The sequence below is a fragment of the Lissotriton vulgaris genome, chromosome 5 (assembly GCF_964263255.1).
Source record: "Lissotriton vulgaris chromosome 5, aLisVul1.2, whole genome shotgun sequence".
NCBI classification, from domain to species: Eukaryota; Metazoa; Chordata; class Amphibia; order Caudata; family Salamandridae; genus Lissotriton; species Lissotriton vulgaris.
Window position 1 is genome coordinate 482,130,806 of NC_141693.1, and position 24,666 is coordinate 482,155,471.

General features: G+C 45.3%; 1 protein-coding gene across 5 annotated transcripts in view; it reads right to left on the reverse strand.

Annotated features, from left to right (window-relative positions):
* Positions 1 to 24,666, reverse strand: part of ATP13A2 (ATPase cation transporting 13A2) — an 831,233-nt gene that overhangs the window by 377,942 nt on the left and 428,625 nt on the right. For all 5 annotated transcript variants that reach the window (XM_086921931.1, XM_086921933.1, XM_086921932.1 and 2 more), the window contains one exon: positions 16,854 to 17,021. In XM_086921931.1, coding sequence (XP_086778057.1) covers positions 16,854 to 17,021 — 168 coding nt within the window. The remainder of the gene's footprint in view (positions 1 to 16,853; positions 17,022 to 24,666) is intronic.

A 24,666-nucleotide genomic window follows, 5' to 3' on the forward strand; every position in this document is an offset into this window, starting at 1 on the left:
TGCTCGCGAAGCTTGCTGGGAAACACGCAAGCGTCCCGCAAGGTACTCTGGGAGTTACGCTAACGTGGGCGCCATTTTGGGTTGGTCACTTTCTCTTCTGAATACACATTACGCTTTTGTTGCGTTTTGTGACTCGGATCACCGCTAATCTCCACTGATCACGCTGAAGTCTTTTATTTATTCATGGATTGAACAATATAAAGGTACTGTTCTCATTTAACCTGTTATTTACCTTCTGTGACACACTCACTTGAAGCTGCTTTTGTGTGTCCTGCTACTGTGACACACACACACTATATTCCTCTGCACTTTTACTTCAAGCTGTTCTTTTGTGTGCACTTACTGTGACACACACACATATTTGACTTTTATTTTTTTTTATCATTATATATATTTTTTTCTCTTGTGTTTTATTTCTCTGGTTCTTCTATTTTAGCGGTAATATGCAAAATGTAACTGCTCCCCCTTTCTTCTTGTCCTCACCTGGAGATCCACCTATCAGATGGAAAAAATGGCGTAAAGTGTTTGAAAGGTATGCAAGGGTATGTGGGTCTAGCTTGAGTGCTGAAAGGAAGACAGCTTTACTTCTACACTGTTTGGGGGCAGAAGGACAGGAGGTATTCGATCATTTGCCTGACCTTGATGATGGTAGTTTAAATGAATATGAAATATGTATTGCAAAACTGGATGAACATTATCTTCCTAGAGTCAGTACAATTTTAGAAAGATATCATTTTGGTCGGAGAACACAAATGGAAGAAGAGACAATTGAGAATTATATTACAGCTTTAAGGAAGCTTGCTTCCTCATGTAAGTTTGGTGCAAGTCTTGATGAACATATAAGGGATCAGTTCATGCTTGGATGTTATATTGAAAAGGTGAGGGAAGAGTTGTGGCAAAAGGACGAACCTTCTTTAGAGGAAGTTCTTACTATTGCTAAGAGGATAGAACATTCTATCAAGTGTGTGGAAGTCATTAAAAAGAATGGTGAGAACAAAACTACTAAAGAAACAGTGAATGTTGTAAAATCTACTCCTAGAGTAGGCGAAAAAAATACCAGAAAGAGTCTAGAAATGAAAATGTTTCAAGCAAAATTCCCTATAAAAAAAAGGAGAACAGTTTGGATTTCTCCCAAGTAAAATGTTACAGATGTGGTAAAATGGGGCATTTTGCTACGGATAGACAATGTCCAGGTTGGAAGGCCTATTGTGGTAGGTGGAAAAGGAAAGGACACTTTACCTCATGTTGCAAAGAGGGAAACTACAAAGGTAGAGTGAATGAAATATTTTATGATTTTGAAAATGAAAGTAATCTGGATGAACATCTAGATTGTGGTCAAATCTGTATACAGACTGTAAGTGCTGAAGAAGCAAAGAATTCTCCTTGTGACGAAATTTTGGTAGAAGGTTTTCCCACAAAAGTTTTGTTTGATTCTGGAGCAAAATTCACTATTGTAGCAAAAGATTTTTTTTTGAGTAAGTTGGGACAAAAACTTGAGCTGTCCCGCCCTGATATAAGGCCATTTGGTTATGCTGGACAACCCATTAAACTACTTGGGGTATTTGAAGGAGTGATTAATTATAAGAATAGGTTGATCAAAGCAAAAATTTATGTTTCTCAAAAGGGTGATAGCATAATAAGCTGGTTCGCTCTCAAGGATTTAGGCGTAATGCTTGATCCAAACTCGACACCTCCTATTGTTCTAAAAGAGCCTTTTCCCTGCACGTCTCAAACTGTTTCACTGGTCTCTCATGATTTCACTAGTGAACTCAAAATGAAATTTCCTAAAGTTTTTTCGGAAAATTTGGGATGTCTTAATGATTATTGTCATCGTATCATTTTGAAAAAAGATGCTGTACCTGTTTGCTGCAAGGTACGAAATGTACCTGTAGCAGTCAGAGAACAAGTTAAAGATGAACTTGAAAAGCTTGTCAAGGGAGGCATTATAGAAACAGTAGAGGGAACGGAGTGGGTTGCCCCGATTGTCGCAGCCAAGAAATCGGACAACTCTCTCCGTCTCTGTGTTGATTTAAGAGAGCTCAACAAGTGTGTAGTTACAGATCATTATCCTTTACCCAAGATTTCGGACATGCTTATGCTACTTAAAGGTGCTAAAATTTTCAGCACCATTGATCTAAGGTCCGCGTACCATCAGATTAGGTTGGAAGAAGATTCGAAGGATTTGACTTCTTTTGTGACGCCTTATGGCACCTTTAGGTTCGTCAGACTACCATTTGGCTTAGTGTCAGCCGCATCGGTTTTTCAGAGGGCATTAGAAAAGGTCTTAAAAGGTTTACAAGGTGTCAGGGTCTATCAAGACGATATTCTTGTGTTTGGCATAGATAACTCGCAACATGATTTTAGGCTTTTTGCTGTCTTAGAAAGACTTTGTGATGCAGGTTTAACTGTCAAGATTGAGAAATGCAAGTTTAGGAAAACTTCCATTGACTATCTAGGTCACACAATCACTGAAGGAGGAATTTTACCCAAAGAGAATTTGATCTCTACTATCTCTAAGATGTCTCCCCCGCAGAATAAAGAAGAATTGATGAGTTTTTTGGGGCTTGCTGAATATTATAGCAAGTTTGTGAAGGATTTTGCCTCTTTGTGTGCCAACATGAGGTATTTGTTGAAGAAAGGAGTGGAATTTATTTGGGAAGAAAAATGTCAGCTGTAATTTGAGGTCATCAAGTAGAGACTAGCCTCTGCCCCGAAATTAAGCAGTTTTGATCCTTCTGAAAAATCCATTTTGATTACTGATGCAAGCTTGAAAGGTTTGGGAGCGGTACTTGTACAGAAGTTTGAGGGGACTGAGAGGGTCATCCTCTTTTTGTCAAGGAGTTTAAAAGGAGCTGAAACTCGGTACTCGGTGATTGAGCGTGAAGCCCTCGCTGTTTACTGGTCAGTCAAGAAGCTTAAAAACCTATTATGGGGAACCACCTTTGAGGTTAGGACGGATCACAAGCCGCTTTGTGAGATTTTTTAAAAAAAGGGTATTGATGCAGTGTCAGGTAGGATCACGAAGTGGGTTGTTGGTTTGCAAGATTATGATTTTGATGTGAAATACCTACCTGGAGTGGAAAACAAGGTGGCAGATGCTTTATCTCGCCTTGTTCCTGTTTCTGAGGCTGATAGTAAGGAAGATTTTGATGATGATGATGAAATGGTTTGTGTTGTTGAGGAAGCTATCATTGATAAAGAGAGGTGGTTGAGGATGGTTCAAGAAGATTTAATTCTTGTGGAAGTACTTAAACTGTTAATGACTGGGTGGAAGGTTAAACCAAAGTCTAATGAAGGGGTTGAGAAGTTTTGGCATGTCAAAGATCAGCTCTCAGAACAAGATGGCTTACTTTTTAGGGGCACTAGATTAGTTCCACCTCTAGCTCTTCGGGACGAGCTTATGTCTTTAGCGCATATTGGACATTTAGGAGTCTCAAAAACCAAGGAGATTTTGAGGAGGTCATATTGGTGGCCAAATATGGATTTGGAAGTGGAACGTAAGGTTAGGGATTGCATTGACTGTGCTCTTAGCGAGAGGGTAGCGAAACCTAAGGTCCAGCCTATGGTGATTAGGGACAGACCGAATGCACCATGGAAAGAGGTTGGTTTAGATATTTTGGGGCCCATTGTCTCAGCTGGTTGTGAGTGGTATGTTCTTGTCCTTGTTGATTTCTTTTCTAGATGGCCAGAAATTGCCATTACTCGTGGCATTGAGACTAAAAATGTGGTGGCCTTCTTGGCCAAATTGTTCGCAAGGGAAGGCATTCCTAACACCATTCTCACTGATAATGGTCCTCAGTTAGTGTCTAAGGACATGGAACAATTCCTGCTAGAACAAGGTATCAAGCACAAAAAGTCATCCCTATACCACCCAGAAACCAACGGTACCGTTGAGAGATTCAACCGTGTTCTTAAAGAAACCATTAGGATGGCTAAGTCTGCTGGCACAGATTGGAGGGCAGATGTTTTTAAGAAAGTTAAGGTTTACAGGATATCTCCCCATGCTGTTACTGGGAAGACCCCCTTTGAACTTTTTAGGGCACGTACTCCTAATACACTTGTGGTACCCGCATGGGTTAATGATTTACAACCATGTCCTCATGATGTCAGGGATGATTGGATGGTGCATGAATCTTCTAGGATTGAGAATAGAAAGAGAATTTTTGATGCAAGGAATTCTGTAAAGGTCACTCCTGTCAAAGTGGGCGATTGGGTACTTATTAAAAATCCCTGCAAAAACAATAAGGCCCTTTCTGCTACCTTTAAAAAGCCTATCCGTGTCATCAAAGTTTTTAAGAACGCCATCAAAACTGCAGACCATCGAGTTTGGAATTTGAACAGGGTGGTGGTGGTTAGAAATGATATTGTGGAGGCTTCTTGTAGTCGTCATTCTCAAACTAGTGATGAACCTTCCTCACTTCCTCGCAAGTCTGCAAGGGTTTCTCATTCTCCTGAGTATTTAAAGGACTATGTAACTGTGTGATTTATGTTTTAAATTTTAACTCATTCCTTTTTGTAATTTTGTTCTTCTTGTTAGAAGGGAGATGTGTGGCATCCTGGTTCTCTGTGTCTGTGCTTCATGACATAGCTGCGCTGATGTCATGAGGCACTAGAATCTCCTGCACATCCCCTGGAATGTTATGCTTTGTTCAGCAGGCAGTTACAACCACACTTTGTTGCTGGCTGGATGTTCACCTGTGGATGGGATCTTTATTCTTAATAAACCACTACTTATAATCTTCAACTTGTGGATGTCTATTTTACATATATTCTTACAGGCAGCTCTGCATCCCCACCATGCATCCACCTCCTGTCCAGTCAGGTAGTGAAGTACCTGAGGTGGACAGTCGGTGGGTTTGCTCAGGCAAATGGCACTGAAATGCAACAAATACCTGTGCGCTGCTCAGTAAAACTCGTGCTTGGGGTATGCACAGAACAGGATAAAACGAAAGAAAGAATGGAGAGTCCACTGGATGCAGAGGAGACATTGTGGGACTATGAAATAACAAGTGCTGCCCAGAGGTGGGCTTGAGCGATAAACCTAAAAGGAAAGGGGGAAGAAATAGCAGAGAAGAAAAATGGAGGAGAAAAGAGTCTGTCATTGGCAGGGATATTTGATAAGGGAGGGAGTTTACTGTGGTGCTGTTGCAGCAAAGATGGTGCTGGGTCAGAGCGAAATTTTGGGCTCTGGAGGGAAGGGGCGGTCGGTTGATTAGTTGAAGTGTGAGTATCTTGTTGGGACAGATGCCCTAGGGGAGAGTTAGGGAAGTCGGACTGGTTCGGAGTATTGAGTATGCTTTCAGCCTGGTACAGATAAAGAGCTTTGATAGTTAGATTAGAAGGAAAGTTGGACAGAATTCAGGCATGAGGACCCGCCACAATGCCTGTGAGGTAAAGCGCCTCAGATACCCACAACTGTACCTGGACCCTCACATGGAGTAACTTCAGGGGTGAGAGCCTGGACTCTGCAGAGGTGGCAATTGGAGGTGGGTGAGGATGGTTCTCTCAGGTTAATTGTAGCTGCAGAGTAAAATGTGATCTCATCTCGTGGGATGGGCAAGGAACAATGCAGGAGGGTGGGGCAAACAACAATGCAACAGCTGAAGTAAAAAAAAAAATACATTTAGAAAACAACTGCTAAGACCCATCCAGAGCTGGCTGCATTATAGTGCTTTTTTGGTATGGTGGGTAGGAGCGGAACAATCACGGACAGCAGTAGGTGAGCAGGATGGGGCAAGAGGGGAGCAATCAACATGACAGAGGAGGGAGGGCAAACAACACAATGAACAGTGAGAGGAGGGTGGGTGGGGCAAGCAACACTACAAACAGCCGGAGGAAGGAAGGAGGTGGCAAGCAACACTATAGATAGCCAGAGGAGGGTGGGAAGGGGAAAGCAACACAACTGACACTGGGAGGAAGTCCGGAGGGCGCAAGTAACACCACGGACAATGGGAGGAGGACTGGGGGAAACAATCATATGGACAGTGGGAGGAGAGTGGGAGGGAGCAAGAAATATCACAGACATTTGGAGGAGAGTGGGAGGGAGCCAGCAATAACACAGCAGAAGGGGAGGTGGGGCAGTAAGCAACAGGAAAACAGAAGGAGCAAGTACATGTACTCTTATGGAGTGCATAATAAAAAAATAGGGACCCCCTGTTATATATGTAGGTTAACGGGGCAGGGAACACAATCGCATATATACACAAAATAAATCCTACGTCCAACCTTTATCCTTAATTGGCTTACGTCCTAAACTCTCATGAGCGTGCAATAGGCTCAGGGACAATTTTGTTGAAATGATCCAATATTTTATTTAATCAATTCATACGCTTCATAGATTATTAATCTGAGTAGAGGGAAACATCTCCCATGCAAAATTTCTCACATCAATCGACAGGTATCTAGAATAATGTAAACAATGTTAAAATCATGAAAAAAAACAAAGGGAACCAATTTATTTCATTCATACACATACACATTGCTCACATAATCACCAGTTTATGGGTACAAAAAAGGGACAGCTTTTTATCAGGGTCTTAGATATCACAAATGTTGATCTAAAACATAAATAGAAGTGTTCAATATTACAGTTCTGTCTTCATACATTGTGTAAGTTGGTACATCAAATCATTACATCTCCAACAGACGTCTCTACTTGTATTTTCTGGGTTCTAATCCTTTAAGTTACTCCGTATGTAAAGTATTATTTTCTTTATTGTTTCACAAATGTGGCTTAACAAATGATCCTCCATAAGTGCTTCCATAAGAAGAAAAAAGTAGCTCCGAAAGTGCAAGCGGTGGAAGGACATGGGCAAGGAAGTGGTATTTGGGCCATGCTCCAAAGGAGGGCAGAACACAAGAAAAGGAAGTCAAACCAGCATGCTCAGGCCAAAGAGGAGCAATCATTTGAGGGTGAAGAAGTGAACCAATGGGAAAGAATAGGTAGGCTCTAAGCCCTTGATAAGTTAACAAAATGTCTCAGGTAAGACCTAAAAAGCGCTATGATGCATCATATATATTTTTTAGGTCTCGCCTAGACGAAAGCAAAAGCGAAGCTTTTGCTGTCTATGCGAGACAACTTATGTTGCCACTTTTCTGGGAATATTGTGGACATCAGACTGTTACGAGCTTTTTCTGCTGTAGTCAGGCTGTCACGAGCTTCTCCTTTGGAGATTTGACCTCGTGAGCGCGCCTTGACTGCATCTAATGGGCTGTGCGCTTCCTTTAGTCAGTTTCACTTTGACGCCTGCACTTTCAAAGTGAAATGAAACAATGTGTCTGGTAGTTGTTCATGTGGAGTGCCTTCTGACCTCGTGAGCGCGCCTTGACTGCATCTAATGTGTGTGGCTTTTTTTTTCAACGTGGCCCTGGCGCTTGCTTCAGTCAGTTTCACTTTTAAGGTGCAGGCGTCAATGGGTCTGGTACTTGTTTTATTTCCATTTAATGCTCTTTGGAACAACAATTTTATATTACTTGTGTGTATTACCACTGGCCAGAATTTCAAAGACTTATATTCACGCAGGTGAAATAATACTATTGTGATTAGGGCCGATTTTTGGAGTCTGACCGTTCAGAGTGGAGCTTCAGAGTGGAGCTTCAGAGTGGAGCTTCAGAGTGGAGCTTCAGAGTGCAGAGTGGAGCTTCAGAGTGCAGAGTGGAGCTTCAGAGTGGAGCTTCAGAGTGCAGAGTGGAGCTTCAGAGTGGAGCTTCAGAGTGCAGAGTGGAGCTTCAGAGTGCAGAGTGGAGCTTCAGAGTGGAGCTTCAGAGTGGAGCTTCAGAGTGGAGCTTCAGAGTGGAGCTTCAGAGTGGAGCTTCCGAGTGGAGCTTCCGAGTGCAGAGTGGAGCTTCAGAGTGGAGCTTCAGAGTGGAGCTTCCGAGTGGAGCTTCAGAGTGGAGCTTCAGAGTGCAGAGTGGAGCTTCAGAGTGGAGCTTCCGAGTGGAGCTTCCGAGTGGAGCTTCAGAGTGGAGCTTCAGAGTGCAGAGTGGAGCTTCAGAGTGCAGAGTGGAGCTTCAGAGTTGAGCTTCAGAGTGCAGAGTGGAGCTTCAGAGTGGAGCTTCAGAGTGCAGAGTGGAGCTTCAGAGAAGAGCTTCAGAGTGGAGCTTCAGAGTGCAGAGTGGAGCTTCAGAGAAGAGCTTCAGAGTGGAGCTTCAGAGTGCAGAGTGGAGCTTCAGAGTGGAGCTTCAGAGTGCAGAGTGGAGCTTCAGAGTGGAGCTTCAGAGTGCAGAGTGGAGCTTCAGAGTGCAGAGTGGAGCTTCAGAGTGCAGAGTGGAGCTTCAGAGTAGAGCTTCAGAGTGCAGAGTGGAGCTTCAGAGTGGAGCTTCAGAGTGCAGAGTGGAGCTTCAGAGTGGAGCTTCAGAGTGCAGAGTGGAGCTTCAGAGTGGAGCTTCAGAGTGCAGAGTGGAGCTTCAGAGTGGAGCTTCAGAGTGCAGAGTGGAGCTTCAGAGTAGAGCTTCAGAGTGCAGAGTGGAGCTTCAGAGTGGAGCTTCAGAGTGGAGCTTCAGAGTGGAGCTTCAGAGTGGAGCTTCAGAGTGGAGCTTCAGAGTGGAGCTTCAGAGTGGAGCTTCAGAGTGCAGAGTGGAGCTTCAGAGTGGAGCTTCAGAGTGGAGCTTCAGAGTGGAGAGTGGAGCTTCAGAGTGGAGAGTGGAGATTCAGAGTGGAGCTTCAGAGTGGAGAGTGGAGCTTCAGAGTGGAGAGTGGAGCTTCAGAGTGGAGCTTCAGAGTGGAGCTTCAGAGTGGAGCTTCAGAGTGGAGAGTGGAGCTTCAGAGTGGAGATTCAGAGTGGAGAGTGGAGCTTCAGAGTGGAGATTCAGAGTGGAGAGTGGAGCTTCAGAGTGAAGATTCAGAGTGGAGAGTGGAGCTTCAGAGTGGAGCTTCAGAGTGGAGCTTCAGACTGCAGAGTGGAGCTTCAGAGTGGAGCTTCAGAGTGGAGCTTCAGAGTGGAGCTTCAGAGTGGAGCTTCAGAGTGCAGCTTCAGAGTGCAGCTTCAGAGTGGAGCTTCAGAGTGGAGCTTCAGAGTGGAGCTTCAGAGTGGAGCTTCAGAGTGGAGCTTCAGAGTGGAGCTTCAGAGTGGAGCTTCAGAGTGGAGAGTAGAGCTTCAGAGTGCAGAGTAGAGCTTCAGAGTAGAGCTTCAGAGTGCAGAGTGGAGCTTCAGAGTGGAGCTTCAGAGTGGAGCTTCAGAGTGGAGCTTCAGAGTGGAGCTTCAGAGTGGAGCTTCAGAGTGGAGCTTCAGAGTGCAGAGTGGAGCTTCAAAGTGCAGAGTGGAGCTTCAGAGTGCAGAGTGGAGCTTCAGAGTGGAGCTTCAGAGTGGAGCTTCAGAGTGGAGCTTCAGAGTGGAGCTTCAGAGTGGAGCTTCAGAGTGCAGAGTGGAGCTTCAGAGTGCAGAGTGGAGCTTCAGAGTGCAGAGTGGAGCTTCAGCTTCAGAGTGCAGAGTGGAGCTTCAGCTTCAGAGTGCAGAGTGGAGCTTCAGCTTCAGAGTGCAGAGTGGAGCTTCAGCTTCAGAGTGCAGAGTGGAGCTTCAGCTTCAGAGTGCAGAGTGGAGCTTCAGCTTCAGAGTGCAGAGTGGAGCTTCAGAGTGCAGAGTGCAGATTCAGAGTGGAGCTTCAGAGTGCAGAGTGGAGCTGCAGAGTGGAGCTTCAGAGTGGAGCTTCAGAGTGGAGCTTCAGAGTGGAGCTTCAGAGTGGAGCTTCAGAGTGGAGCTTCAGAGTGGAGCTTCAGAGTGGAGCTTCAGAGTGGAGCTTCAGAGTGCAGAGTGGAGCTTCAGAGTGCAGAGTGGAGCTTCAGAGTGCAGAGTGGAGCTTCAGAGTGCAGCTTCAGAGTGCAGAGTGGAGCTTCAGAGTGCAGCTTCAGAGTGCAGAGTGGAGCTTCAGAGTGCAGCTTCAGAGTGCAGAGTGGAGCTTCAGAGTGCAGCTTCAGAGTGCAGAGTGGAGCTTCAGAGTAGAGCTTCAGAGTGCAGAGTGGAGCTTCAGAGTAGAGCTTCAGAGTGGAGCTTCAGAGTGGAGCTTCAGAGTGCAGAGTGGAGCTTCAGAGTGGAGCTTCAGAGTGGAGCTTCAGAGTGGAGCTTCAGAGTGGAGCTTCAGAGTGCAGCTTCAGAGTGCAGCTTCAGAGTGCAGCTTCAGAGTGCAGCTTCAGAGTGGAGCTTCAGAGTGGAGCTTCAGAGTGGAGCTTCAGAGTGCAGCTTCAGAGTGGAGCTTCAGAGTGCAGCTTCAGAGTGGAGCTTCAGAGTGGAGCTTCAGAGTGGAGCTTCAGAGTGGAGCTTCAGAGTGGAGCTTCAGAGTGGAGCTTCAGAGTGGAGCTTCGGAGTGGAGCTTCAGAGTGGAGCTTCAGAGTGGAGAGTGGAGCTTCAGAGTGCAGAGTGGAGCTTCAGAGTGCAGAGTGGAGCTTCAGAGTGGAGCTTCAGAGTGGAGCTTCAGAGTGCAGAGTGGAGCTTCAGAGTGGAGCTTCAGAGTGGAGCTTCAGAGTGGAGCTTCAGAGTGGAGCTTCAGAGTGGAGCTTCAGAGTGGAGCTTCAGAGTGGAGAGTAGAGCTTCAGAGTGGAGAGTAGAGCTTCAGAGTGGAGAGTAGAGCTTCAGAGTGCAGAGTAGAGCTTCAGAGTGGAGAGTAGAGCTTCAGAGTGGAGAGTAGAGCTTCAGAGTGCAGAGTAGAGCTTCAGAGTGCAGAGTAGAGCTTCAGAGTGCAGAGTAGAGCTTCAGAGTGGAGAGTAGAGCTTCAGAGTGGAGAGTAGAGCTTCAGAGTGCAGAGTAGAGCTTCAGAGTGCAGAGTAGAGCTTCAGAGTGCAGAGTAGAGCTTCAGAGTAGAGCTTCAGAGTGCAGAGTGGAGCTTCAGAGTGGAGCTTCAGAGTGGAGCTTCAGAGTGGAGCTTCAGAGTGGAGCTTCAGAGTGGAGCTTCAGAGTGGAGCTTCAGAGTGCAGAGTGGAGCTTCAGAGTGCAGAGTGGAGCTTCAGCTTCAGAGTGCAGAGTGGAGCTTCAGCTTCAGAGTGCAGAGTGGAGCTTCAGCTTCAGAGTCCAGAGTGGAGCTTCAGCTTCAGAGTGCAGATTCAGAGTGGAGCTTCAGCTTCAGAGTGCAGATTCAGAGTGGAGCTTCAGCTTCAGAGTGCAGATTCAGAGTGGAGCTTCAGCTTCAGAGTGCAGATTCAGAGTGGAGCTTCAGAGTGCAGAGTGGAGCTTCAGAGTGCAGAGTGCAGATTCAGAGTGGAGCTTCAGAGTGCAGAGTGCAGCTGCAGAGTGGAGCTTCAGAGTGCAGAGTGGAGCTTCAGAGTGCAGAGTGGAGCTTCAGAGTGCAGAGTGGAGCTTCAGAGTGCAGAGTGGAGCTTCAGAGTGGAGCTTCAGAGTGGAGCTTCAGAGTGGAGCTTCAGAGTGGAGCTTCAGAGTGGAGCTTCAGAGTGGAGCTTCAGAGTGCAGCTTCAGAGTGCAGCTTCAGAGTGCAGATTGGAGCTTCAGAGTGCAGAGTGGAGCTTCAGAGTGCAGAGTGGAGCTTCAGAGTGCAGAGTGGAGCTTCAGAGTGTCAAGAGCAATGCCAATAGCTCTAACTTTAACAAAGGCAAAACCATTGCATTGTAAATGCTTGTTATTTTACCGAATCACATGCTCATGCTGCTGCCTGGTTTGTCTACATGCACACAGGCAGAATCACTCGGTACAAAATGGCTCCTGTTCACTCGTCAGTACGGTCTTGCGCCGCCCCACCTTCCCCCTGCTAAATACATTCATTCCAAATACTGCTTATTTTCATATCAGACTGACTTCTCACATCTGGGATAGCAGGGGCACCTTCCACAGTGATTAGTGCTTCACAAAAAATAATTCTCGGCTAGCGCTCAGAAGCCTTGAAGCTTTGATTGAATGACACTGCAGTTTGATGCCCCGCTCGTTTTTTGATTTTATTAAGACTCACTTGGAGCTCTAAACTGTCACTTGATCTTTCTTTGGGTCATTTCGTTTGCCCGGAAGGACTAACATATCTGTGAAACCCTCTTCTTTTATAGTTTGAGCATCGTCTTCGTTTAGCAGGGTAACATTATACATTTGAAAATACAAATATCCGGGAAGAGCAGAGAGCAAATCTCCGCGATGTTGGGCATTCTCCTATCATAAAGGAAGCGTGTTGGTGGGACCTGTGGCATCTAACGCATCATTTAACCCTATATGCGTGGGCACCTACCACAATAATGTATAGGATGAGTTTGTTCCGTTCCCGTTTTTAATTTGATGTAAAACTCAAATCACTGCACACTCTCTACTACACACTCTCTACTACACACTCTCTACTACAGTCACTACTCTCTACTACACACTCCCTACTACAGTCACTACTCTCTACTACACATTCTGCTACACACTCTCTACTACAGTCACTACTCTCTGCTACGCACTCTACTCTCTACTACACTCTACTACACACTCTCTACTACACACTCTACTACACACTCTCTACTACAGTCACTACTCTCTGCTACGCACTCTACTCTCTACTACACACTCTACTACACACTCTCTACTACACACTCTACTACACACTCTCTACTACAGTCACTACTCTCTGCTACGCACTCTACTCTCTACTACACACTCTACTACACACTCTACTACACACTCTCTACTACAGTCGCTACTCTCTACTACACACTGTACTACACACTCTACTACAGTCACTACTCTCTACTACACACTACTACACACTCTCTACTACAGTCACTACTCTCTACTACACACTCACTACACACTCACTACTACAGCCACTACTCTCTTCGACACACTCTATACTAGACACTCTCTACTACACACTATCTACTACAGTCACTACTCTCTACTACACACTGTACTACACACTCTACTACAGTCACTACTCTCTACTACACACTACTACACACTCTCTACTACAGTCACTACTCTCTACTACACACTCTACTACACACTCACTACACACTCACTACTACAGCCACTACTCTCTTCGACACACTCTATACTAGACACTCTCTACTACACACTATCTACTACAGTCACTACTTACTACACTCTCTACTACACTCTCTACTACACACTCTACTACACACTCTACATTACACACTCTACATTACACACTCTACATTACACACTCTACATTACACACTCTACATTACACACTCTCTACTACACACTCTACACTACACACTCTACACTACACACTCTACACTACACACTCTACTACACTCTACTACACACTCTGCTACACACACGCTCTACTACACACTCTACTACACACTCTACATTACACACTCTACATTACACACTCTACATTACACACTCTACATTACACACTCTACATTACACACTCTCTACTACACACTCTACACTACACACTCTACTACACTCTACTACACACTCTGCTACACACACGCTCTACTACACACTCTACTACACACCCTCTACTACTCTCTACTACTCTACTACACATTCTCTACTACTCTACTACACACTCACTACTTTCTACTACACTCTACTACAGACTCTCCACTCTCTACTCCACACTCTCTACTTCAATCTCTCTAATTCAATCTCTCTAATTCAATCTCTCTACCTCAATCTCTCTACTTCAATCTCTCTACTTCAATCTCTCTACTTCACATTCTGTATTACACACTCTCTACTACACACTCACTACTCTCTAGTACACACTCTCTACTACACACTCTACTACACTCCCTACTACACATTCTCCTACACACTCTACTACACACTCTACTACACACTCACCACTCTACTACACACTCACTAGTCTCTACTGCTCACTCTCTACTACACACTCTCTACTACACACTCTCTACTACACACTCTCTACTACACACTCACTACTCTCTACTACACACTCACTACTCTCTACTACACACTCACTACTCTCTACTACACACTCACTACTCTCTACTACACACTCTACTACTCACTTACTACTCTCTACTCACTCTCTACTACTCACTACTACTCTCTCTCTACTACTCACTACTACTCTCTCTACTACTCTCTCTACTACTCACTCTCTACTACTCACTCTCTACTGCTCATGACAATGCCATTTATTTATCTATTTCCAAAACCAACACATAAATAAAACATTTGTCATTTACAATGCCAAAAGCGCTAACTTTTGCAAAGGCGAGACCGTTGCATTGTAAATGCTTGTTTTAATTGCTGGCAGGACAGCAGGGGATGAGGCATGTCAGGAGGAGAAAGGACATGCAACAGGGATGGTGTAAATGCCTTTCTTCCTGCCCTCCGTCCATAATAAACAAAAGTGCTAGACAAGGCCAGCACTGGGTGCCTCATACCACTTTTTTTTTACTTTCAGTCAAGCTGCACAGCAGCCACACTTCTGTGCAACATGGCTAAAACACTGACAAAGGCAATAGGTCGCATAGACGAGACCTACTGACTTTGCCTATGCTTGGTTTTTTTTCCTGGCGGGACGGGAAGATGGGAGGGAGCAAGCAACAACAGAAAACAGGGTTGGATTGGACAAGTAACCAAGGGGAGCAATGCGGAAGGGGTGACGAGGGCATGCAACAATGTGGAGTTTCCAAGCAAGCACCAACGTGGGATGGGGCAGAAGTGGGCAAGTAATGTGGGAAGATGGTGTAAGCAACAACGAAGGGACACAGGAGGCAAGCAACAGGAGGGAACATGGTGGGAGTTGCTAGCAACAACAGTGACATAACGCAACCATATGGAGAGGAATGGGAAGGGAGACGGGTAAGCAACAACATGGGGAGGGATGAGAAGGGACCAGGGTAGAAGGCCTGCAAAATCATGCACTCTTATGGAACGTTTCAGCTTTAAAACAAAAAGGATTCCAAAAAACACGAGAAGGGAACAGACAAGTACTTGGGCCATTCTCCAGGGGAAGAAGAAACACATGAAGAGTAAGTGAAGCCGACACATGCTAACCGAAGAGAAGGAAGGAAATGAGTGACATGAGCTCAACCAATGATAACCAATGGGTGGGCTTTATGCCTACTGTAAGATAACAAAATGCACCGGTCTACGGCCCTGGGGCATCCTAGCACGCCGACTTTCAAGGCGGGGAGCCGGGTTCGAGTCTGGCGGGAGGCTGAAGCATATTGTCATTCTGGGCAAATCACTTCATCACTCACTGCATAAAAACTAGGGCCCACGACACACTGGGTACTACGCTACTTTCCAAAACTTTTAAAAATGGTGCCCTAAAATTTACAGTTGCCTCCTCTGCCCTCACCCGTCCATGCTGGAGTGCTTTTTCAACACTCTCCCTCTCTCTTTATACACTACCCACTTTACAGAACCACTCATCTCACCCCAGTTATTGTACGCTGGCCTCATGTGTCCATTCATTCACACATTTTCTTTTGTGCATTGTCTGGCCTGCCTCGCCTTATGTAAGGTCAGCAGGTGAATATCGCATATGTACTGCTTTGGAACTGTGTTTACAGTTTAGCTTGCCTAGCCTCACAATAGGCACTGTTTGAGCGACGCGAAGCATGGCGTTGTTTCCCCAATACATGCAGCCTCTCGGTATTGCAAATTCTTGAGGTGGAACAGTCAAACGCAAAAGAGCAATAGATGAAAACACTGTCCCAAAGCTACAACTGTCCCAAACGCGACACCCTGTGTTTATTAGCTGGCTGCGACTTTTCATTTTTGAAACTTTTATGGCTGCAATTGATAAACCCTGAATACTTCATTCACCACAAGCAACTCTTGGGTCGGAGATCACACAGTGCGATGGTCACAACTGTGACAGCCTGAGGACTCAATCGACGGCGGCAAGCAGGCGGTCACGCGTGTTAACAGGCACCACATGTGCTCTCTTTAAAGGCTATAGTTGGAGAGGCGCTGTCCGCACACTGAACCTGCAGGGAGAGTTTGATCACCGGAAGAACGGCTCCCTAATCGAAAGAGCGCGGGAAAAAAAACCGAATACAATAGAGGATGCAGTTTAAGAGGATGGGCACCAATAAAAATAGATCAAAGTAACCATCCTGTAAGAAATATTTAATGGTAGTACTGGACTCGATATCATAACATGCCCAATGGATGTATTCTCAGTCAGTCACAAACGCTGCTTTTGAAACCTCGCGCTCCTACGTCCTGTCTGCGGGAAGTGCACAGCGCCGGAGATGGGAGGCCAGTCAATAAAAGAGGCTGAAGGTGGGTGGGAGGACGGGGGAGATACTCTCCCCTGCTACAGGTGGGTGGGAGGGCGGGGGAGATACTCTCCCCTGCTACAGTGTCTGTCGGTGGGAGGGAGAGCCCTGCCCTGGGGAGAGATGCACTCCCCACACCCCCTGCTCCTCCGCTCTCCGTGCCTGCTTCACAGCTGTGGTGAAGAATGTTCTTATCTGCTTGTTAAAATAAACAAGCAGATAAGAAAAGTTATTTACCCAGTCATAAAGCAGGCCACGGTGTCCGGAAGGGCTGTCCAAAAAACGGACAGGGTGTCACCCAAATACACTCCTTTCCATTGGGAAGCCAGCGTTTACCCTAAACGCTGACGCTACCCAATGAAAAGGAGGGGCGGGCTTCCAGTACCCTTTTTCTTACAATATCTCTCGCAGGGCGTGGCAGCAGCTTCGCTGCTTCGCCCACACCTCTGTGAGACCTAAAAAAAGGAAGTAGAATAGCAAGAGTTGGAATTTGGAGATGCTAAGGAAAACGAAAATATCTGCAATGTAACGGTTGCCTTAGTGCAGAACATTCGGGACTGCCCGAGAAGTTTAGAATTTTAAATGCACTGAACTATTTTTCCAAAGTGAAAACTCAGTCTGTTAAAGTAAGAAAATGGAAGGATGGCTCTCGAAAAATTGCTCCTATTTTACCACTCAATGTGTCCTGCACAGGACCCAAACTTACCTTAATGATGACCCACTCAGCTTGTCGCAGCGGGCAGGTGCTACACTTGCACAGCACCTCCAGTGTTGGCTTCCAGTGAAATATGAGCAGTAGGATCCCCAGGCTCAACAGAGCCCCAATGTAGCAGAGCACAACCCGCCATGTTACTTTCCGGTAACCGCTGATCTCCTAAAAGGGAGAAAAAGACAGAGAGGTTATACAGGTATCTTGTTACTGAGAGTCAAGGAGAGGGTCATACAGGTATCTTGTTACTGAGAGTCAAGGAGAGGGTCATACTAAGGGAAACAAATTGGCAGCAAATGCCAGTTCACTAAATCTGACAAGCACAAGTATGGGGGAGGGGGGATTAGATATACAGCAGAGAGAAAAGCATCATGAAAAACATTAGAGTCCAGTAGTGAAATAGAGAGGAAATATACAGAATGAAAGATGGAAAATCAGAGTGAACACAATGGATTGAAAAGGTTAGGGCATTGGAGGGTTGGCTAAAGAGAAGAACGAAACAACAAAAGGAAAGGCAAAGAAGGGGAATGTCAAAGACTGAGACAGAGACAAAGCATCAGAAAAGGAGATGGAGGTAGAAAGAAAACAGATGCAAAACAATAATGAAAGAAGTGTAAAGTAAGAAGAGAGGAAACATCAGAGGTTCAACACGAACAAGAAATAAAAAGAAATAACTTTACAAAAGGAAGATCACCAAAAATAGAGCTGGAAAGTAACTGTCACCTTAGGTGTTAAGGCGGGCCTATAAGAAACCACAAGTAAAAAGCTCATCTTTGACACAAGAAACTAAGCAAATATGCACACGTGTCATATCCTCCTTCATGCACAACCACAACATAACCAAGCTACCTGAACAATAGATAGCAAGGTTCCTGAACTGGCAGGTGAAATGAACAGTGTTGCTTAATCTGACAGCCTCTTTCAGACGAAAAATTCTATTTTACAAAAAGTGTATGAACAATATACTTTTTTGCAGAGTTTTATATAGTGCCAACTTGACCCGAAGGTATCAGAGCGCTTTACATGAATGATCACCAGTTGCGTTACAGTCGGAGCCATTCGTTAGGTCTCGTCTAGGCAGTGCGCATGCGCCGCCCTAGGAGATGACCTTTAGAAATTAGTCAGGGCTTTCTCAAGCACTTGTGCTTGTGCTGGCATCCACCTTGTGGGAGTGAGCAGCGGCGAACGCTAATTGAAAACAGAGGGCCCTTGTGCCGCTGCTCGCTCCCGCAAGGTGGATGCCAGCACAAGCACGAGTGCTTGAAAAGAGCTGTTAGCATCTTGTGACGAGGGCTCTCAACTCCTCCCCTAGCTCTGGAACCGGCTGCAAGGCACAAAGGGCTTGATCGTTTGACGAGGGCTCTCCGCCCATCCTCTCCCACTGGGATTGCTGCAATGATCTTAGGGCTTGATCGTGTGATGACTGCTCTCGATCCCTAGCTTCGGGATCGCTTCATGTTTTGTAGAGATGTTATTTAAATGTCTTCCCCGGCACACATGCCACTTGTGCTGCGTGCGGAGCTCAGCGTTTCAAGCGAACCAGCGCTGGCGTTCATGCAGGGCATCGGATTATGGGCTCATTGCCATGATGTGGAGTTGCACACATTGTCTAAGACAGGACACAGTTTAACTCCTGATGCTGTAATCCGGGGCTGCGATTGATGCTATTTCGGGTACCATGCATTTCTGGTGCACCTGGCTGGGGTGCAGCTTTAAATAATTCCGGAGACATTTCCATTTTAGTTTGACCTGTGCAAGATTTATATCAAGCCTGCCTGTGAGCCAGGGTGCTGTAGTTGGAAAGGAGGGGTGCATTTATTATGCCGCTTCCTGCGAGTATCTAGCCCAGTTTGATTCTCTGATGGACCTCAGCATCAAGAGGCTGTACCAGAAACATACAGTGCGCTAAAATATGAAATATACTGAATTCGAAAATATACCGGCATCCGTGCACAAAACATATTAGGAATATGCTTTACTGTGTATTTCTTTCATAATCTACTTATAGGGCATGTCAGACCTTAGTGCCTGATCACCAAAGATCTCAAACAGCTTAGCAGCCAAAACAAGAATTTGTGGAAGTAGCTCTAAGTGTATTAAGGGGAGTTGCCTTAGCAAAAACTGTGGTTGTTTAAATGTGTTCTGTGATGCCAGTGTTTACAGATTCTATTTGAGTCTTTTTATGAATGGGATTTCGAGGGGGGGATAGTAATATTCCGAATTGCATAGAATTGGCTCCTTTTTGTAAGTGAAACAAATAAAGAAAGTTCCCTTGAATTCCTAATTTCTTAATTCGGACTAAACAGTCCACTACAGAGATAATAATCATATATGTGACCCGCAAGCAATCAATTACTTCAGAATTCCATGGAACCATCAAAAAGAGCACTTACAATATAAAATCATATGTACTACGTAGCCGGTAAGTTGTGTGTTGTCAGAAAATAAATTTTTATTATTTATAAAAACAGAACCAAATATAAAAAGCCTTTCAGTGAAAAACATACACATATATATTCCTTATGACAATTGTTATTATTTGCATCAGTGTACTGTTGGTTTTAAAGCACTATGTCAATCCAAAGGTACATTGCTTCATAAAAGGAATTTTAGTGAACAAAACATTCAAAAAAATGTATTTAAAATGATTTTTTTTTAAATCAAGTCGACGCGTTTCGGTGGATCTCTGCTGTGCGCACCACCTTCTTCAGGACAATATTTAAACAGTTCTGTAAAAATAATTATTAAAAACAAAATCAAACTTTATCCTCGGCATCCGTTTACAAAGAATATTAATAACAATATGACCCTACATGCTATCAATTTATATACCGGTTCTCTTGACACATAAGGGTTACTCTCCATTGATTTACACATCCTTTTTGTAAGTATACTTGATGGGCGTGTGGAGTTTGCAAGTTTATGCCTAGGTGCACTTTTAGACTTCCTGCTTGGTAGTCCCGTGTTGGTTTGTGCAATAGTTTTAGGCTGTCCACATTAGATTCATTTGTCTAAAGTGATTTTAAATAGTTGAGCATCCTAGAGCAATCTCTCGATCCCAGAAAGAAAGGAATATCCAGGCTATGGGCGCGATATGGTAACAGTTTACAGAAAGGATCCCTTAGCCTGGCACCTCCAGTGAAAGTGCCTTTTTAGCTGTGGAACTAAATCGCAAAAGGACTTCTTGCTTAATATTGGGTGAGTGCGGGTATCTTACTGAAAGAATAAAGGATGTATGGAGAAACGAACATATGCTCCCACACTCGTTTGTCAGCTGAGACCCTGGCCTGGTCTGTCTCGGGAAAACCCCTTAAGAGTAGTGGCTCACACTAGCCTTGCTGGTGCAAGGAGGGGGTCACCCAAAGGTAAGTGATGGCTTTTCATCCTTTTAAAATAGGCTTATCTATTCATCCTCTATTCTTTCTACTTAACTATCGTTCAGCAAGGTGCACTTTTGTTACTTAGTTACTGTTTGAAGGATGTTGTTCATCTTCACTTTATTTCCCTCCACGCTACTTACTGTTGTGTGGCCAAGGATGGCTTTGAGTTTGGGAGCTTTGTCTCACTTAGTTTTAGAGGACAGTGGTGTCTGAACAACACAACAGAATGTGTTACATCTAATGCATATGCTTGACCTACAGTGGAAGAAAGTAGATCATGTAACCATTTTGATTTCATAATCAAACTCCAGGGCTTTCCACATGCGATGCCCCTGGAATTGCATTATTTCGATTTTTTTTAGATGTAATATGTCATTGGACCTTTCTACAAGTGGAATTCTATAGAGCTGGCATTTGAAGATGAGTGGTGAGATATAAATTATTTGCGCCGGCCAGCATCTGCACACTTACTGGATTGTTCACTGTTGTTCACAGCTCAACAAGCACTTTTCTCCATAAAAAATTCATGTTAATCTGACAGCTATGTTACCAAGACCCTTGCATAGTGTATGTCAGTGCTTACCAATAAAGTAATTAATTGAAGACCACTTGTCGATCGCAAGTGTGTGTGCCACATTATGCATATAAATACTTTATTCGGTGACAAGCTTTTGAGACAGGTTTTCCATATTGTTCTAGTCCGTGGACACATAGCCTCGTCAATTTATCTTGGATCTGCTTCATAGCAGTGGGTGTTAAAATCATGTTTATGAGTGTCCTGGCTTTGTTTATTTATTTTTTAGGTCAAGCTTAGCGCAGCAGTACATTACAAAGCATGTTTCTGTCCATGACACACAGGGATCGCGTTCTTAAACGTCATAGGGCGTAAAATTGTGAGGCCGGAATATTAACAGGATAATGTGCTGCATGGCTAAACACTTATAAGTTCCCGAAGGCGAGACCTATTGGCTATGCCAATGCTTGTTTTTTGTTAGGCACAGGGAGAAGCCCAGAATTACAGGATGTCAAGCGACTCTGTCGAGACTCGAACCCGGTTCCCCAGCATCGAGGTCGACCACTCTGTAAGGCCACATCCTCTCCCCACTTACTTGAAGAAGATTTCAGACAGTCTTCTTCGTCCATCAGTCGGATGTGGAGCCATTTCTCTTCAGCCCATGAAATCATGCACCATTAATCAATAGGTCTGCCTACATCAGCCATGAGCTAACTGCACTGTGAGTGACAGCATTCTGTCCTTTCACAAGGAGCACACCACACACAAAGGAGTCCCGTTCAGCACCAGGGACTACTAAGGCATCGTGTGATTAAAACCCCAACTAATTTTCTGCATTTAGCTTTTTTTTTTTTTTTTTAGATTGAGGAGGGTACTGCTGCTTCCCCACGAATAATGTTTTGCAAAAACCATGCCAGCAAATAGGCATTGACAAAGCCAAAAGGCTCGTAGCCAACACCAGATCTATTGGCCTTTCCAATGCTTGTCCACATAATGAGAGCAGATTTATACATTAACATGTGTTTCCTCCTTTCTTTTCATCTCCTTCATTTTTCAAAGTTCCCCTTTTCTTTCCCTTCCATTCTTGTTTCTCCATACTTTCTTCTCCGATTCCTTTTTTATTTATCCCTCTTCCGTTCATTTCTTCCTTTTTTACCCTCATTCCTCCCAGCCATGGCACAATCCTGCCTCCCCTTTCCTACTCTCAGTCAAATGTAATCCCCTATTATTTTACCATGCCTTTTTCCCTTCATTAGGTCTCGTGGTGTTGCAGTACGAGTCTTATAGCTGCTGTCTGTGCCTCCAAGGGAGGCAGAGCTAGCTACAGACCTGTGCACGAGCCGATTCTACTATGGGCACGAGCCGATTCAGGTCTGTGAACGCGCTTCACAGTGGATCAGCTCGCGCTCCACAGTAGATCGGCTTGTGCGCGTTAATGCTCACTTTCAGTGTTGTGATCGGGAGCAGGGTATTACTGGCGCCACTGCCACGCCTTCATGAGTCATAAAAGCTGCATAATTAGGGCGGCATGTTTACTTAGTGCTATTAGTGATGTCTATTTAAACGTGCAGCACTGAACATTTACAAAGAAGGCGAATCAGCCACATTCATTGGAGACACGACCTATTTGAAGACCACCTATTTGAAGACGCTTGTTTTACTGGGGTAAGTTCTGTGAACTGTTTATTTTCTTTTTATAGTATAACTGGCAGGGTTGGCTAAATTATGCGAGAAAAGGAAAAATATGCAGGAGATGATGGTATGAGGCAAGTGTGGCAAATGTATATTATGCGTAATATATAAAAGCAAGTTGCAAAATGTCCTTTGTTGGAAGTTTTTGTTTTTTTCCATTCTAACCAGCTCACAGTAATGCCTTTAAAAAGAATAGTGTTAAGTGGCCATAACAGAGTTCCTTCGTGTTAACAATTTATTTGCAGCCGAGTAAAAAAAAAAAAGTGTAAACCAACTGTCAAACTTTGCTTTTTCGATTTCCCTCGTGACACAACCCCCTTTAGGCTTTCTCCACTTGCCACCAATTTATGGGGTCCAGATGAATTTTTTTCACTTCTAGCACTGCTTCTGGAGCACCATAATTATCATGCAGAAAAACTCTAGTCGTGCTTGCCACTTTTGTAAGACAACGAGGCGTGGCACTAAGAGAACTCCTTCTCTAGTAAGCCTAGTAACCTTACTAAATAAAGACACGGGCTCCAAAACCAGGCGGCGTTTGGTTAGCAGCACCACGTTCTGATCTTGTGCTTCCGTGGCAGGCCCCACGAGATTAAGACACTGGAGGTGCGGTAAAAAGGCAGAGAAGATAGCCGCAGATGTCCTATATCAAGTGACATAACTGCTAGTTGTACTGTGCACGTTAAAGGCCAAACCGTCGCGCTGGGTGAAATGTACACAACTGGTAAGCTAATGCGTCTGATAGTTTCACAACAGCCTCCCCACATACACCCAGAAAAGCCCCAGTTCTTACCTTAACTCACAGAAAATACCAACACCAACAATTACAATCACCGCCTTTCTACTCCCCGGGTTTCCCAGTGTCACTAATTTAAAAAGCCCTCTGTCATTGGTTAGACGGTTCTGAGCGAACTGTTAACGCCGATTGGTTAATGCGTCACATCCAACCCTCCAGTGGATGCGTTTTCTTTGGGCAAGTAATTTGTTCCTACTGGAGTCTCTAGTTAGGTCTTGCTGGCGTTGCAGCGCGAAGCTCTGCCGCCAACGAGACTTATAGTCGCCTTGCTCTCTCCCAAGGGAGACAGAACTGTGCACGAGCCGATCCAGACCTGGGCACGAGCCGACTCAGGTCTGTGAGCGCCAACGTGCACGCTCACGGCGTCACGCTCCTGCCCTCCGGCGTCTCTTCCGAGGCGCGCTCCAGGCCGACGGGCTCCACTGCAGGCTCCAGAGCGACGCCAGTTAGGCTGTATTTCACCCTTGTTTATTTTTTTGTTGCGCCTCGACGTGCCCCGCTCCCCTGCCCCCCACCAGCCCACCCTCCTCCCCGCCCCCCACCCTCCTCCCGCCACGCAATGCCGAGAGCTTGTTGCTCTTCCGTCTTCTCTTTCCCTCCCACTCTTCCACTCGTGGAGTGGTGTGGGTCACTGGTTAGAGACGGCAGACCCAGAAGCAGAGAACGGCCCGGGACCAGGGTTCAATTCCCGACGCGGCCGGGTCGTGGACCAGGGTCAGCAGACTCGATAATTCTCGCCTCGGTGCCTACTCTAACCAGTGATCACACTCGGCAACTCTGGCCATTAGCTTGCCTCATCTCTACAACGGCCCCCCACATTCGCCAGGGATGCCTGGTTTCACCTTGGAGATACCCAGTAGGGACCATCTCACAGGGATAGCCAGGACGGGTTCCCCAGCGGTCTACAGCGCCAGAACGCCTCAGGGCAGCAGTGCGCTTTACAAGACACATACATTACATACATTACATTACATGTCTCTCGCATTTGCTCTTTCTCGCCAATGCTTGTTTTATATACCTGCAGCCCAAGTCATTCTTAAGGGTTTGGGGGCCTGGAATAGTCCGACTGTCACTTGTAGTAAGTAGGAGTGTGATAGTCACTAGTTGTGATGGTTTGTCTTTAGCGGCGCTGGCAGAGGCTTTGGGTGGTGCAAGCTGCGGCGGCCTCCGGACCAGGGTTTTAGCACTTACGTTATCTTTCACCAATGAATCACTGCCGAGCAACTTCCCTAACGCTTCCTCCAACTGATGTCTGTCTGTTGTTTTGAAGGGTGTAAATTTGCCCGTCTTGATGATCCCCAAGGAAAGTCTGAAACCTCATGAGCGCCCGGAGCACAGCACGAAGGCAGTTTTTATCCACCACCGCGAGTCCATTTGGAAGCGATGCCGCAATGCCTGGTGAGAAATTTCTTATTTAAACTTAACATCTCC